Source organism: Peromyscus californicus, unplaced genomic scaffold, assembly GCF_007827085.1.
Source record: "Peromyscus californicus insignis strain IS unplaced genomic scaffold, ASM782708v3 Scaffold_7__1_contigs__length_154581171, whole genome shotgun sequence".
Lineage (NCBI taxonomy): Eukaryota > Metazoa > Chordata > Mammalia > Rodentia > Cricetidae > Peromyscus > Peromyscus californicus.
Window position 1 is genome coordinate 95,485,732 of NW_026294595.1, and position 17,428 is coordinate 95,503,159.

At 46.4% G+C, this 17,428-nt stretch overlaps 1 protein-coding gene across 1 annotated transcript in view; it reads right to left on the reverse strand.

Moving 5' to 3' along the window:
* Tgm5 (transglutaminase 5) overlaps window positions 1-17,428 on the reverse strand; it is a 37,510-nt gene that overhangs the window by 12,264 nt on the left and 7,818 nt on the right. The window contains exons 2-7 of the mRNA XM_052725670.1: window positions 16,725-16,862; window positions 15,197-15,391; window positions 14,770-15,015; window positions 12,082-12,200; window positions 8,718-8,846; window positions 8,008-8,185 (exon numbers count right to left, since the gene is read on the reverse strand). Of these exons, the coding sequence (XP_052581630.1) occupies window positions 8,008-8,185; window positions 8,718-8,846; window positions 12,082-12,200; window positions 14,770-15,015; window positions 15,197-15,227 (703 nt within the window). The 5' untranslated portion in view covers window positions 15,228-15,391; window positions 16,725-16,862. The remainder of the gene's footprint in view (window positions 1-8,007; window positions 8,186-8,717; window positions 8,847-12,081; window positions 12,201-14,769; window positions 15,016-15,196; window positions 15,392-16,724; window positions 16,863-17,428) is intronic.

The following is a 17,428-nucleotide window of genomic DNA, read 5'->3' on the forward strand; positions in this document are numbered from 1 at the left end:
GGCAGGGCAGCAGGCAGAGAGCAGAAAGCAGCTTCCTCCCTTTTCCACTCTGAGGGGGGAGTCCAGCAATGGCCACTCAAAGTGCCAGGACTAGTGTCAGCTCGTGATAGCTGTGGCCTGATGGGCCCTTTCTCACCCTAACACACGTTCTGTAATGGTTTGTTGATGAGTCTGCCTTCCTAAGGGCAAAGATTATGTTACTCATCTTTACCATTGCACAGCCATTAACAATACAGGGCAAGGCCTGATGTGCCGATACTTGCTGCATGGATGGATGGATGGATGATGCACATTCTAATGATTTCTGACTTCAACACACACTATCATAATGGCTATACGTACACCCTGGGCACCAAACTGGCCTGTCTATAGAGCACAGTGATGGATTTACACTGATCCATTCTTCCTTGAACTTGTCATGGCCTATGAGAAGACTGAGAAGCGGGTAGGCTATTGCAGTGGGACAGAATGAAGAGAGGGACAAGAACAGTTTCTCCTCTTCCTCAGTAAAATACCAAATGTTTGTAAAGGTTTACCACACATGCTGCTGTCATTTAGACAGGTTCACACTTCAGTTTGGACCTTTTACTGCCTATAGATCTTAGTTTAGGCTCTTTAGGGTGGATTTACAGGTATCTGTCCCCAAATCCAACCGTGCTGGAGACAAACCCAGGGCTGTCCTCGTCCTCCTCTTCTTGTAACTAGAGATTGAGTTCAGGGCTTCAAACATGCTAGAGAAGTGCCGTGCCATTGAGCTGTAGACATGGCTCCTTTTTTTTTTTCTGGGCCTAAGTCCTGGCCTGTCTTTCCTCTCCTTGCCATGTGACCTCACCTCCCTAAGCTAAGGTATGTCACCTTTAAAAGTGAGAAAAACATAGAGTCCTGGAGAGGATTAAGTGAGATAATGCTTATACTGCACTTGACCTCATGGCCAATACCTACAGTGAAGATGTTGTCCTTGACTAAAGAGGTATACAGGGAAGACTTGAAGCAGCTCAGCTATAGAGATGTTTAGTAACAGTGAGGTCTCCATAGAGGCACAAGATTCAAATCAGGAGTCCTGTGGTGCTAAGGTTTGAACCTGGGGCTTTACCCCTACTAGGCAAGTGCTCTACCACTAAGCTACAGCCTGCCCCCTTATTTTGTTTTTGTTGAGGTAGGGAAGTTGTTTTTTGAGGCAGAATCCTACTTTGTAGACCAGGTTGACTTTAGGCCTCTAGCTATCCTCCTGCCTCAGCCTCCTGAGTGCTGGTATAAAAATGGGACCCACCGTGCTGGCAAGGAGGGTTCCTTATATAGAGCATGAAACACAGGAGGCCACACCTGAAGCTTGGAGAGGTGAAATCAGGGAGAGGGGTCGGGTCAGGACTTGGGCTCCGGTTTCCCCAGTCCCTTCCTTGCTCTAACCACAAGCTCCACCCTCGCCACTTGCATCCCAGCCACCTGTGATCTCGATACACCTTCGTCTTTGAAGTTTCTCTGACTGCTCTAGGTCACATTAGCCTCCTGCTTATGCTGTCAACAGATTTCCAGCCACCCACACGTGTTAGCACTAGATTGAGTGCTCTGTAATTTAGCATCTCTATTTTATCTTGTTGGCCAGGTTACAAATAACCTCAAAGTGAGGCTTCCAGAAGGCGCTTCACTTGTATTTCTTCATTCCAAGCACAGTGCCGGGAACAAACCATGCTCATTCACTTTCTGTTAAATAAATTGCCTTAGCTTGTGAACAAGGTTGTCTACAGACTATCAGTTCTGGCAACTCACAATCTGACATGACAAATTTGTGGGATTTGAATCTCACAAAGGAGAGACCCATGTGGGCATTTTGTGTGCATACCCACACATGCCTGCATACTCGGGCAATGGCAATTTGGCCAAGATAGATATTCAGTTAGGAAAGGGCTTCAGAGTTCCCACAGTATATTGCAGCATACACCAGGCCTGATACTGAGAGCTACCATCGAAGCTTCTCTGCAGTCAAAGTGATTACATTTACATGTGATGACCCCTGTTACCTTTCCACTTCTGTCTAGATGCTTTCAGTTTCCAAATGACAAAATGCAACACGTGACACAAAAAACATATTGAATAAAAGTTGTACATGGATAGGGGGCTGGAAAGACAGCTCAGTGGTCAGGAACACTTGCTGCTCTTGCAGCGGATCTGGGTTCAGTTCCCAGCACCCACATGGTGGCTCACAACCATGGTAACTCCAGTTCCAAGGAATCTGACACCATTTTGACTTCTGCAGGCACTAGGCACGCACATGGTGCACAAACATGCATGCAGGCAAAACATTCATAAACATAAAATAAAATCTAAAAAAAATTAAGAAAAAATGCACATTGACAATAATTTTTTTTGTGAGAACGTTTTCCACTACAGTGCTACATGTCAAACAAATTAAAGTGTTTTGTGGGTAGGTACTGCATGAAAGTGAGGTACGGGATAAAAGAAGAGTAACTCATGGTTTTTAGGGTAGAAGCAGATCAATTATGGTAATACTGCAGAGTAAGGAATGTGATCAATTGCAACCCTAAATATTCCAAGAAAGAGAGGAAGAATAAGGTGGGGAGAATGATGGAGAGGCTACAGGACTGTTTGGGAAATGGATGGAGAGATCTTTAAACAAGCTGCTGCCAAACCACGGGAGCCCAAGAAGCAAAGCCTAACACAGTATCCCAATGATGACAGCTAACGCTTGTGGAAAGCTCTGTGCCAGACTTCTTTCCAAAGAGGTGTCATATGTTTACCAACAACCCCACGAGGGAACATTCCATACAGTCTCCATGCTCATAAATCAGTGGAAAATAACGGGAGATAAGTGTTCCAGCCAGGGCATTGTGCAAGTTTGGACTGAGATCCAAAGGAAGGTTGGGGGAAAATAAAGCATCAGGCCCTTGGATGAGGCTCCTTCTTGGAGAGCTCGGTAGAAAGAATGAGGACAAGAGCTGTATTGAAATTATGATGAGATACTTTGTAGAGATCCATACACAGCTCAGTGAGAACACATCTTAAAAAGCGTCGATCTGGGAGGGGTTCAAAAGCTCTAACTGGAAGACACTGCCCCAAGTCTACTCAAGGTGGAATCCAGTCAATAAAAGACACACAGGTGGGGTTGCTGTGGTTGAGGGGAGGATCAGCCCACAGCTCTCACATCAGTTCCTGCATCGCCTTCTCAATAAGGCTCCCAAGGCTTAGGGCTCCATTTTTTTTTAATAGGAAGGGACAAGCTCCACACACCAGTTCCATATTAGTGCCTTTTTGCCCATGCCATGGCTGTCCCACCTACCCCAAGCTCATATGGGTACGGTAAAAAGCAAGGCGGGCTTATTTCCAGGATGCTTGGATTTTTCTCAAGCAGCTTTCTTACTTAAGGTGTAACTCTTATATTTTTGGTTGTGAGCCTAGCCTTTAGCGGCTGAGCCATCTCTCCAGCCCTTATGGTGTAACTCATATCCTACAGTTCACCTTTATCAAATGTACAGTTCACTGGTTTGTGCTATTTGGACAAGTTGTGTCACAATCTAAGCTAGTTAATTCTAGAGCATTTCATCATCACCTCACAAAGAAAGCCTGCTGAAGCTAAGCAGGGTGGCATACACATAATCCTAGCACTTGGGAGTCCGAGGGAGGAGGAGGAGGAGGAGGAGGAGGAGGAGGAGGAGGAATGCCTAGGCTACAGAGTGAGTCTCAGAAACACCAATAATAGCACAAAACAAAACATGTCTACCCACTAGTGGGTTTAGTATAGAACCACATAACCCCTGACTTCTGGGGAGCGCTTTCAGCAGCAGAGCCCACTGTCCCTTCTGGTCCCCTACCACAGGGCAAGGCATCCAGGATACTTCTCAGACCCCACTCAAGGGCTGAGGGTTCCAATCTTCTCTAGACTAGAGGCCTGAAGAGGAAGAGCCCAATGCCCTAGAGCTCTCTGGAAGCTGGCCCTGAGCTCAGAAGGGTGGGCCAGGAATTTCTTTTTAATTACCAAGTAACCACCTACAAACGGATGCCAAAGAAAACTCCCTGCACAATATATGTATACATCTTTGATGAAAACAAAGCCTCCTTTTGTGATTTTTCTACAGGCAGTTGAAGTCATTATGTTTGATAAATATTATGTCAAAAAGACAACCCTGGGCTGGGGGCTGTAGACAGCAGAGTGCACTCTGTTTTGGTTGTACTGTCATCAAGCTAGGGCTTCAAACATGCCAAACTAAGATCCTGCCAAGGAGCTACATCCCCAGTTTAAGAATGAATTTTTAGACCTGGCATGGTGGTACACACCTTTAATCTCAGCATGTGAGAGGCAGAGACAGGCATATCTCCTCGAGTTCAAGGCTAGCCTGGTCTACATAGCAAGCTCCAAGACCACCTGTGCTACATAAAGACACCCTGTCTCAAGCAAAACAAAAGAAAGTATTTCTGACTCATTCATGAGTCACATGGTCACGAGCTATAATGATATCTACTTCACAGGTGGTGGGAAGGATCAGAAACACTGGAAGGTATCCAGTGTAAGTGGGAAGAACAGGGGGTGTGGGGTGAATGGCAGCTGCCAGCCATGCGCCTGGGCAGTACAGCCTGGAGTTAGATCATGGCCTACCAAGCCAGCAGACTGGAGGATGAGACTAGCTGGGACATTCCATTTCATTTGGCCGATGGAGAAGATGGAAAAAAAATAAGTCATTTGGGGGATCAACCAAGACACCCCTGGCTAATACTGAACACTCGCTCTAGCCAGTCACTGTTCATGGGTGAACTTACACAGTCCTTTCGGTGACTCTTGGCAGATAAAAAAAATTGACGTTTTTGGGCAAATGGACAGAACTGGAAATAAACTAGCCCCAGAAAGACAAATACTGTATGCTTTCTCTTATATGTGGAGCTTAACACAGACACTCACGTGCGGGTGCACACACACAAGCACACCACACATAAACCCACAGGCACACAACAGGAAACAGAAGGGTGACTCTTTGGGAAGAGAAAGGGAACAGCAGGAAGGAAGGACAGGGAGGTAAGGAGAGTGAATACAGTTAAGTACACGATATACGTCACACATCGATATACACAAATGAAAACGAAAATGAATGAAACCAAAGCACCAGTCAATGGAAGGGACACAGGCAATGGAGGAAGCATAAAGCCTTTCCGGGATGCTCACATGATAATCTGCATAATTTCTCAGAGAATGTCTTATTAACTAATTTCTAAAATGACATCTATGGAGAATAAACCTAGGCCTCAGGTACCACTAATTTTCTCACCACATATCTGAATAAACTGAGCCATAAGTGACTTGCCTGAAGTTACCCAGATAGCTGATAGCAGTGTTGGTATTTATACTCATGTTCAATTTTATACATATATATTTGAATATATCCAATAATATATATTTCAATTTCTGTGGTTTCAGTTACTTCCAGTCAGTCACAAAAGTATTAAATGGAAATTGTAGAAATAAACATTTCTTTGGTTTTAAATCCTGTATTGTTTTGTCCTGCCCACAACATGAACTATCATTCCTCTTCCAGAGTGTCCATGCTTTATACACTACCTGCCTGCTAGTCACTTCCAGGTTATCAGATCGCCTGCTGTGCTATTGTAATGCTAGGTTCAAGTAGCCCATATTTAATAATTGCCCAAAGTTCAAGAGTAATAGTGCCGGCAATTTTATTATAGTATAATGTTCTAACTATCCTGAGTTATTTTAGTTATTGTTACCAATTTCTTGCTGTGCCTAATTAGTAAACTAAACTTTACCATAGGTAAATATTTATAAGAAAACATACAGTATGTATAGATAGGCTTTGGTACTAGCAGAGTTTCAGGCACCTTTGGGGGTCTTAGACTGTAATCTCTAGGGATAAAGAGACTGCAGAAACCCCAAGGAGTCTGCTGCCAGAGTTCACATGCTTCTCTATTACTCTCCTTTGCCAACGTTTTAACACAGTGCCTGGCACAAAGGAAATGCCCGTTATCACTGTAACAGCCATGGAATAATAATGGTATAATCGTTTAAGATGTGAGTGGCAGTTGTGTTGGCATAATTACTTTGGCTAAACCTTTATCTTTCACTTTGGTGAGGAAACAAAGTGGCTAGGTCTTTCCATCTTTGTATCCAAGAATAGATGGAACATGGCACCTAGCACGGAAAGACTCCACTATGTGATGTTGAGTGAATAGATGGGCTCCTCAGACTGTGTATTTACTAACGTATGACATGGTGGCCCTGGGAGGAAGCTGATTGGGCTCTAGCTGGAGTGGGCCACATTGGATCATTACCTGACTCTTTGTTTGCAAGGTCACTGAAGGGCCACGATTCTCATAAACATTTTAATTGCCCTGCTGCCATTGCATAACCTTCATCCACGGTCTCCACCTCTTTCATCACCTGTCCCAGACAACCACTCCCAAACCCAGCTCTCTACCTCTACACGCAAACTCAGTTTTTCCACACTGGAAGATTCCCCCTTTATCTTACACAAGATCCATTCTGCCCTTCCATCTTGTGTGTGTGTATATGTGTGAGTGTGTGTGTGTGGGGAATCACTCTGTCTGTAGTCCGGGCTGATCTAGAACTCCTTATATAGCCCAGGCTGAACTTGAATGCACAATGATCCTCCTGCCTCATCCTAAGTGCTGGGATTGGAGTTTTAAGTCAACCTGCCCGGTTTTCTGTCCAGCAGTCTTACATCGGCCTTCTGGATGATTCAGATGCCCCACATCACCCTAATCACCTCATCTTTTGGCATCAAAGCTGTAGAATTATTTATGTCTTATCACTGGGCCATCAAAGCATCCAACTCAAGACCAGGATCTGCAGCAGCAGAAGAGGCAGGCACTAAATAAGGGCTGCAGCAGCAGCCCACACTGAAGACACTGTCACATTCTGTCAGTGCTGACAGAGATCTCCTCATGCCCTTGGACTGAGGCCTGGTGCTGCATTTATCAGCCTCTCTGGCCTTCACATCCTGTCCGGGGTCGGGCCCAGCATACATGCCCGTCACAGGGAATTTCTACACAGAAGGTCTAAACCTTCAATAAACACCAAGTTACTTGGCAGCTCTGGCCTCCCTGCATCCTACTAGAGTCCTGTAAGTGGAAGCCTGACTTGATCTATCTCCCTAGCTGGCAGGAATGATGACTAACTGATTGAGACCGACTCAGGGACGTGGGCCTGCGTACAAGAGGCTGACAGTGGGCAGAGTTAGGGTGGGGATCAAGAGCAGGAGAGTGACTCTGGTTCAAGACACGGTTTCTCTGTGTAACAGCCCTGGCTGTCTTGCAACTTGCTTTGTAGACCAGGCTGGCCTCGAACTCACAGAGATCCGCCTGCCTCTGCCTCCTGAGTGCTGGGATTAAAGGCATGTGCTACCACTGCCCAGCCCAGATGTTACTTCTTTTAAAATTTCCTCCTCATCTATTTCTACTTTGCCCTCTTGACACATACAAACCCTTCTATCCTTCTTCACATTTACTCTTTTAGGTTCTCTTCTGTCGATGTGATTTCTAGCTCCTATCTAAAAATCGATCTTCTAGTTCTTCCCCATTCCCTAACTCCCTGTCCCAAGTTAGATCCCTAATTTCCTCTGAGCCCGTGGCAACACCAAAATCAAGGTCATTCTACTTGGGTTGCCTTGTTGTTCTAGCCCTAAAGGTCAGGTGCTCACTTCCCTTCTGTGTGCACAAATTCATTAAGCCAGAAACAGCCCAATTTGGTTTTTGTGCTATTTAGTCATTTAGTATTTCATCTTAAGTCTCTCTTGGACCATTCTTATGGGAACATTTTGTTAGACTGTGTAAGCTGTGTGTAATTTCTACTTCAAAACCTCTGTCTGATAAAAGCCAAACTGGTGAGCTCAGTGATGAGATCTTTTCGCAGGAAACAGCTGCCTTCCAAATGTCCCCTGGTGGGAACTGTGAGACTGAGATAAAAATGGTTACAAGAGCTCTGACACAGCTGCTCTAGTGTCCCCTGGGGCCCGTGTCATTGCCTACCTGTGCACATGACAGCAGCGAAGACCCAGCATTGTCCATAGCGCACTGATTGGCAGCCCGTGGCATGCCACTGCTTTAGGATGGCCACACTGCCAGTCCACTCTGCAGGGTTGACACCGTCCACGTAATTCTCACTCCAGTTGCCATTGAGCACCCCACTGTCATCATTGCTGTTTATCTAAAGAGAAGCCATGTATAGAAGTATTAGAAACACCTGTTCCCACCACAGAAGGTGACGTGAGGGATGCTGATGAAGGACCACCAGCCTGAGATGCACAGGAGACCTTTGACCTCACTTTATCTGGGACCTTCCAGACCTGCTGGGGAGAGTAGGCTTATATCAATTCAGTATTCTATTTCAATTTCCTTTGAATCAGGAGCTTGGCTTTGAGCAGAGTAAAAACACATTGTAACTAAGGAAATCTAGAAGCAACGAGATCATTCTCAAACTCAGTGACATTCAGCTTTTCTCCAAAAACCATGTAACTTAGATTAATAGAGGCAATGGCCCACACCAGCTATTTCAGGGTTTAGTTGAGATAACTTATTTCCCATAATCTGCTGTCAGTCCCATTCAAAATGGTTTTGTTCTCAGAGAGTCCCTGTCTCTTGACCCCTCATTCTCCTATTGCAGGGAAGAGCTGTGAGAAGCTGGGGGTCCCCTTCCACAGCCTCCTTCCTCCCTGGGCAGGACACACCAGGAACCTCACCATGGCACACACAACTCTGCTCGTGTAGACGGGGCTTCCCCGCAGGGCACAATCTGTGGACGGGTCAACCTGGAAGTTCAGACTCTTCTCCAGCAGCTCCAAGCAGATGTCAATGATATTCTCTTCAAACTGCAGGGTATGAAGAGAAAGGAGGCACTTGGTGTGTGTGGACAAATAAAGAAATACACAACCTATGCCACTCAGCTCCCCAGTAGAGTGTGTCTGTAGAATAAAACCCATTTGCAAGGTAGCTGTCAATCAAAAAAGCCATGAACAGCCTCCCAGGAAGGTGCACGGTTTCAAAGTTACGGTATCACAACCCACTTGCATGTCCTGCAAGCCAGATGTCTCTCCATTCATTTGAAGTGATTGTTGCTACTGAGTTGTTTTCAAATGACTTTGCCTCATTGGAAAGTCTATTTCTGTCTCTTCCCCTTCCATTTCCTGGGGCCTCTAAGATGTTCTTAATGAAGCCAGGTTTCCTTTCCTTCCACAGTTACATAATGACCCAGTTTATCATTGGCAGCATATTGACGGGACAGCACCAACCTGCCTTGAAATTCACAGCTCTGGGGCTCTGGACTGACCAATCACATGTGGGTTCTGGAACACTGTCCCCCATGGGTGTGTCCCTTCTGGTTGTCAAATTTGTTATACAATGTACTTGAGGCCTATCTTTCCTGCCTGAGTGTATGCTCTGTCAACCCAGTTCTCTTTATTAAACATTCGACCCCAGACCTGGCACGGAGCTTGGTACATAGAAGGGACTTCACATATCTTTGTCAATGAATATAAACAAACTCACTTATTCTCATGGAGCTTGGGTCAATAAGTAGAATTAGGCTTCCCTGGCCTACCTGCTTTAGGGAAGTCACTTTTCTAGTTTATAATGTTCAAAGGGCCCTATAACTTAAAGAATCAAGGCCAAGCCTCCATGAGGTGCCCTTCAAGTCCCTCTCAGATCTGGCTCTGTTGTATAGCTGTTTCCTCTGAGATTAAAACCTTAACCTTCCATCATAAAGGAAAGCTTGTTATGACACAGGATGTTAAATGGGAAATATTAGATCCTGTAGAGAAGCTTAGGAAGTAAACAACTCAAAGGCTTCAGGAAGTCCCTGAAACTGACCAGATTCACTAGGTCCCTCCCTCCCCACGCCTTATAAGCAGTAAGGACTACTGATAGACACTCTTAACACTAGCTGAACTGCCTAGAAAGAGACAGATCAGCCAAACTGCCACGAAGAGGCTCAGACTAACAAAGCTACCTGGAAAGACACTCTAACCTGTCCAGCTGCCTGCAGGCTGGGCAGCAAGCTCCAGGTTTCCAGCTTTTGTGCGCTGTCACCCATGCTGGAGTGGACTTTTGATGATATTGTGGTCTTTTAGTCATTTCTGCTCCTATAAGTAACTCATCACTCATGATTAACCCCAATAAAACCCTTTGGTTTACCTCGTTCCCCATCTGGGATGAGTAGATGTTTGCTTACATCTCCCCAGCAACAGTGTCTTACAACAGGACTCCTTCTACTTCTCCAGCCTCTGACCTCGACCAACTCCCATCCCGGCAGCTTTGTTCCAGCTGCACCAAATTCCTTGTAATCTCTACAATGACGGTACCTTTCTGGCCCATCCATCTTTGCACATGTCTGCCCTTGGCCTTCATTTGACTAACGCAGCTCCAGCATAGCACCTTCTCTTCTGGGAAGCTTTCTCAGGATCTCTTGCCAAACCCAGAGCCTTCCTCCTGGTTCCCAGAACTTTCTGCCCCTGTCTGTCAGTCTCGCAATCCCACTGTATGCTAAGCAACTGTTATGTGTCCCTTGGGGACAATGCTCCCTTTATTTTCACATCTCTTACACTCACCTCTGCCTGGTACTGAACACATAGTCAGTATGTGCTTACTGAAGAAGAGAAACAGAAAGTGGGGAGGGGGAGCCAGAGCCCCCAAAACAGCAACACCTTACTTCTGCTTCTCACTGATGACAACACCCCTAAATGCCCACACTCTGTGAGGAGTTGGGACCCATTGAGACTGCTGTATTTCCTCTGGGCTGCAGCCACCTTGGCCGTGGATGAGCCTGAAAGGTCATGGGTATTTGGGGTTTTACTTGGGTAAGACCCGGTGAGGAGCTTTTATCCAAGTGATCCGGGGCTCCATGAGGACCCCCATTTTGTCCTGGCTGTCGCCTCTTCTGAGTGGCCCAAGGCTGATCCTCTCCCCCTCAGTGCTCCTAGCACTAGGCTTAGCTTAGAGAAGCTTCCCCCATCCCTGATCTTGGACTTCCTGGAGCACCTGCTGGGGCTAAACTTTAACCAAGAGGTAGGTTTTCAAATATACAGCATTGTCAAGCATTGCAGTGAGTTTAATGCTTTCATACAAGGTCATTAGAAAATGTGTAGAAAATAAGTCAAGAGGAATCAAGTTAGTAGCAGTGCTTATGATATGTTCTGGGTGTCCATTTTTGTAATGTTTTTCAAAGGTTTTGTAATTTTTTTAAATTTATTTGTTTGGTTGTTTTTCAGACAGGGTCTTCTGCAGCCTAGTGTATGTAGCCAAGGATGACCTTGAACTTCTGATCCTCCTGCCTCTACCTCCTGAGTTCTGGGATTACTGGGGTACATCACAACAACCTGTTTGTGTGGTGCTGGGGATCAAACCCAGGGCTTTGTACATGTAAAGTAAGTGTTCCACCAGCTGAAAAGCATCCTCAGCTCTGTTTCCCAAAAGGGTTTTTCTGTGCAGCCCAGGCTGACCTCAAACTTCAAATCCTCTTGCCTCAGCTTCTCAATCACTGGAATTACAGGCATGCACCATCACACCCACCTTTGCCAAGTTTCTTTTTTAACAATTACATACTGCTTATAATGAAAAAGCCCATTGTCAAAACAAACAAAGAAATAAAAAGGCATTGGCATGGGGTCAGGGAAGATGCATCGATGTTCATCAGTCCTGATTCTGGGAGAGATGTTCAGGGGCACACACATACTGTGTATGTGTCCGTGTGACCGATCAGCACCAGGGGGTGTCAGGACAAAGTGAGAGAGTAAGGTGAGACCTCACTGCAAACTCAGCTTAAAGCACAAAACGTCAGGTGCAGCCATTTCCATTGTGACTGTGCCCCACCCCCACCCCCACCCCATCCTCAGTCAAACCTATGGCTGGCCTGCCTTTATCTGCCCTTGCCCTTAAATCCTATTCAAGTCAGATATGACCAGCAAAGAACACTCCCTCCTCCTTCCCAGGGCTGCTTCCCTAGCAACCCGAGATTCTTCTCAGACGTGCTCTTTGGCTGGCATCAGCAGTTTGCCCTGCTCTGGCTTCCCTTTCCCTATGAGTTTGGGGCTTGTATGGTCTGGGACTCACCTGCCCATAGTTCCAGGGACATGGGCGGATCCAGCTCTTGCTCCCTTGGTAGATGAAGCCATAATCGTTCATGACATACTCCTGCCTCTGGGGCTCACTCTCCAAGTAGACTGCATCCCCTGGGAATCAAAGTGAGAGGGACACAAGGTAGAAAAGTCACCTTGTCCATTTCTAGCCCCACAGTTCTACAGAACCTGAGATCTGGAGAGGGCACCTAGAGATGTTCCGATGGGCATTACAGTGAGTCTTGGGACCCCACACTCTCAACACAGCTCAATATGAACATAGGTAAAATAATACACATTTACCTTTGGTGAGTATCTATTATTATAAGTTACCCAGGGTGCTTGGTCCCATGTTAAAGTCAAGGAAATGAGCTCAGAGTGAAAACAGCTTTCCCAGCAAGTTTAATTACAGATCTGGGATTTGTGCACAGAGCCAAGCAATTCCATAGTCTGAGCTTTCTGCTTCACTCAACGAGTCTAGTTGCAGAGGAGCAAATGGGAATGTGAAGGTTGGCATTGACCTTGTCGTCCTCGCCACCAGGATCTCATCTGAGCATTTCAGTTGTGCACCAAGTTTCAGACTCTAAGCTGCTCATCTGAGCACTGTGTTTGTGGTGGGAATAACCAGCATGCCGTTTGAGAGGACTGGCTTACCAACTTCAGAGTGTCTCCAGCACAGAATTCTGTACAGTATTAATGCAAAGTGGCAAAGTGTATCGATGTATATGGATCTCTACATGTGGTATGGTAAGTTCAAACACACTGTAAAATGATGAGTATAGCATGAATTAACTTCTATTAATAATATATGTACATATGAGTAGAGGATTCTGAAGCTTATCCTACAGTGATTGCTTATGTTTTTCTGTCTTCTTGAATGATAGGTGGACACTAAGCATTACCTTTAAAAAAACCTTAAACATAAGCAAATCAAAGAGTATGGGAGCAGGTGTTCTGGACCTATCTGGAAGGCCCAACAGATCCTGAGGTGAGAGTCTAAGAGAAGTTGGTACAGAAGGATCCCATGCTCAGGTGGGTTCTCTCCAGGGTTTGGACCAGTGTGGTGAGCAGTTGTAGCTTCATGATTGAGGTCACAAACATCCCTGAACTGTAGGTGGGGCTTCCCAGCCAAACATCCCTGGCTCAGTGATGTGGTGGCTGTTTATCTTGATGGTACCTGATAACTGCTTCTACCCTAATGTTTGTTTACTCTGGGATGTGGGGACAAGCTCAGGAGAGAAGTCAGGTGGTCCTTCTGACACTCCGACAGATCCTGTGTTCCCATGTTCAAGTCTAAAACCCAGTCTTGGAGGCCAAAAAAGTGTGTGTGTGTGTGTGTGTGTGTGTGTGTGTGTGTGTGTGTGTGTGTGTGTGTGTTACAAAGAGAAAGATGTAGAGATACAGAGATATACATGCACGGAGGACAGACAGCCTGCCCTCCTTGATCCAGGGCAGGCACCTTCATCGGGCAGGTGGATGACAACCCTGAGAAATCAATGACAAAGGAGCAGGAGTTGGTGCAGTGTCACACTCACCTGGGATCAGAGTGTTGACGCGCACAGCCCAGCATCCTCACCAGGATACAATGGGGAGGAAAGTGGAACAAGAGGCCAAGCAGCCAGGCTCCCTGTTCAAGCCGGAGGCAAGGCCTGGCTGATCTGGCCTCTGCTTGAGAGCACCAGCCTCCTGTCTACGCTCAGGACTCCAGTTGCTCCGCCTAGCCTGTGCTGCAGTCTACCCACACCACTTTCTCGTAGCTGCCTATGTATCCACCTTGCTTAGATTTAGAGAGGAGACAGTGTGGGGACCTTTACCATGGCTTTACTCAAGAGAAACAACCAAAACTAGTCTTCAGAAATGGGAACTAGTTAAAAATGCTTGGAATGACGTAACTGTTAAGAAAGGTGTTCTGATAGGAAACTGTGTCCAAAGTTGGTATATATATATATTTTGACAGGGTCTTATTCAGTAGCCAAGTCTGGTAAGGAACTCACTATGTGGTCCAGGCTGGCCTCAAACTCACAGTGATCCTCTTGCTCCAGACCCCCCCAAGTACTGGCACCGGTGTGTATTTCAAAGAGTAATGCAAACTGGAGACTGATATGTATAATCACACTCAGATGTATGTCACAGAATTGACAACATATAGATAAATACAAATGTGCGCATGTTTAGGCATAAGGTAGTTCTGGAAGGCTACACAGAGAACAGGAATAAGGTTTCCACTGAGAGAATGGAACTTGGAGCTTGGCAGGTCTTCCACCATCTAGAACTTCCTTTCCTTTCTTGCCTCCCTTCCTCCTTCCCCTTCTCCTTTTCTCCCTCTAGCTCCTCACTTTCCCACTTTTATTGTTTGCTTCTTTCCTCAAATATCCAGATAGTGTGCATTTATTACTTTTTAAATGAAAAAATCCAAATGAACTTAAAAGCAGATAACGAAGGTAGATGTTAATGATGGTTAAACTTAATAATAGTTTACGATTTAAGTCCAGACATAATTTTAAAATTCCAAATAAGTAAATAAGCATCTATGTCTCTCCATTCTGGTTGTTGGAGGTCAGGTACTGAATTCAAGGGGTTGGGGGGCTTGTGGTGGCCAAGGATCAGGGGCTGGAAACCTTTGAGCCTGGATCGCTGGTAGCACTGAGGGAAGTAAAGGAGCCCAAGTGGGTACCTGCCTCACCTGGGCACCAGGGATTAAAGAGCAGGATGAACTCCCCGAGCTGGTATGCCGTGACAGAACCTTGGTAGGAGTCGATGCGAATTTTCAGGAGGTATCGCCCCACAGCTGCCATGGGAGGGGCACACAGGCTCACTTCCAGGGAGGTGGCCCCATTGGCCTCCAGGGAAGCAATCCAGGGGCTTGGGCCACCACTGCCTGTGAGGCTAAACACTGCCCGTGTCCCTTTGGCCAGGTCTGGCAAGGGTCCTAGGAGAGAAGATAACCAAGGCTCTTTATGGTGATCTTCCATTCCTCTAAGATCCTGCTCAATGAGCATGCATGCACACACACATGCCTCACTTCACGCGCACGTACGTGTGCACACACACACACACACACACACACACACACCACATACACACGCACAACCTGTGGGCCAGGTCCTCACCAGTCTCAGTCACAAAGATGATACTGTCCATGCCCGGCTGGAAGCCCCGGTTCTTAAAGTAGAGGGTGATGCTGAAGGCCTGCCCTCGGCGGACAATAAGGCGGTCGACACTGATCTCCTCTGTGTGGTGCCTCACATTGTTCCGGGAGCTCTGGAGGTCTGTGAGGGCCACCTCTAGCCCTGGGATGGGGCAGCCTGGGACAGACAAAAACCAGGGTTGTGAAGCCCGGTCCAGTTCTGCTCATCACTTACCAGTTGTGTAAACTGAAGGAAGTGATTTGGTGATTGCACTTGAGTTTCCGTGTCGGTTGAATGGAGTCAATAACACTACAGCCATAAGTCTGGTTTAAGGATTATGGAGATGCCGTACTCCCACATTCCTCTCCCTTTCCTCTTCCTTTCTTTCTTCCTCCCCTACTTCCTCCACTCTCTATCACCTCCCTGCACACTTCTGGAGGTACATGGTCTTTCTGACTGGACTCTTACGTAGACCTGCCCGGCTTTGATGCTCCCCTCAGCCCAGCATGCCTTCAGACACATCCTGATCTCCACTTTTTTTTCTTTTTTTTTTTCTTTTTTTTGGTTTTTCGAGACAGGGTTTCTCTGTGTAGCTTTGGCGCCTTTCCTGGAACTCACTCTGTAGCCCAGGGTGGCCTCAAACTCACAGAGATCCACCTGCCTCTGACTCCCGAGTGCTGGGATTAAAGGTGTGCGCCACCACTGCCCAGCTTGATCCCCACCTTCTGGGCTTCAAGTTGACAGTCCCTTTTATCCTTGCACCAACCTGCAAAACAGAGGGCAAGCTCCTGGTCGCCTGCCCCTAGCACAGCTGTTCCACTTTAGGCCATTAGCTGGCCCTCTACCACCACCAATGCCATGGATCCAGTGTCCTGGATATTTGGATACTCAAAGTCAGAAAGGACACGCCCAGCCTTCAGGATCTTCAGCTACAACATAGATTAAACACTCTTCTCTAGCATGCCTCTCCTGGAAGGGCTGTATCTGGGTTCTTGTTTGACCATGGTCTTGCATGGTCCCCAGTCACCTGAGGGTGGCTTACAATGCTTAAATTACAATAGGCTCATCCACCTCCTCCTCAATCTGTGTCAATTCACATGTAACCGAGTCCTTTCAGTCATTCCCTTACAGTTTCAATGAGGTTGGTTGTCCCTTTCCAAGTGCCTATAATGTTCTCCTGTCCTTGTCTCGTCCTTAGTGACTATAATAGGCTCCGACAATTCTCCTGCCTCTAGCATCTCTCCCCTTAACACACCATCCACCTTCCCTCAAAACAGTTTGACCCCACCATCTCATTTTGCTTTAAACATTCTAAGACAGTCTACAGTCTGTGATACGTAGAACACTCTTTTACGCGACACATGGCCCTCTGTATCCAGCGTTAAGTTCTGATTGCATTCTCAATTCTCACCACCCCCAGGTCATCCTTCACTCCAGGCAGGCTGTCTGCATGGTTTATTCCTGCTAAAGCCTCAATGCAGCACACAACATGACACAAACCTAGACATACCTGAGAAGAGGGAATCTTAATTGAATTGCCTCCATCAGATTGGCCTGTGGACATGTCTGTGGGGGCATTTTCTTGATTGCTGATTGAGATGGAAAGGCCCAGTCCACCATGGGTGGTACCATCTCTGGGCAGATGGTCCTAGGTGGTATAAGAAAGCAGGCTAAGCAAGCCAGGGGAAGCAAGGCAGCAAGCAGACTCCTCCAAGGGCTCTGCTTCAGTTCCAGCCTCCAGGTTCTTGCCTTGTCTTTCCTCAGTGACGGACTATAATTGTTAAGTCAAATAAGCCCTGTCCTCCCCTAAATGGCTTGTGGTCAGTGATTTGTCAGAGCGACAGAGAACAAACTAGGTTATCCTTCACTACTCAGCCAAACCCTACCTGTTGTGGGGTATTTGTATACTGTTGAAAATGTACTGCTGTGATTGGTGTACTAAAAGCTGAATGGCCGATAGCTAGGCAGGAGGTGTAGGCGGCACTTCTGGGCAGAGAAAGAGAGAACTCTGGGAAGAAGAAGGCAGGGTCGCCAGCCAGATGCAGAGGAAGCATGAACAATACAGAGAGATGAGGGAACAAGCCACATGATTGTAATGTAGATTATAATAAATGGGTTCATTTAAGTTATAAAAGCTAGTGGGACAAGCCTGAGCTAAGGCCAAGCTTTCAAAATTAATAAGAAGTCTCCATATCATTATTTGGGAACTGGCGG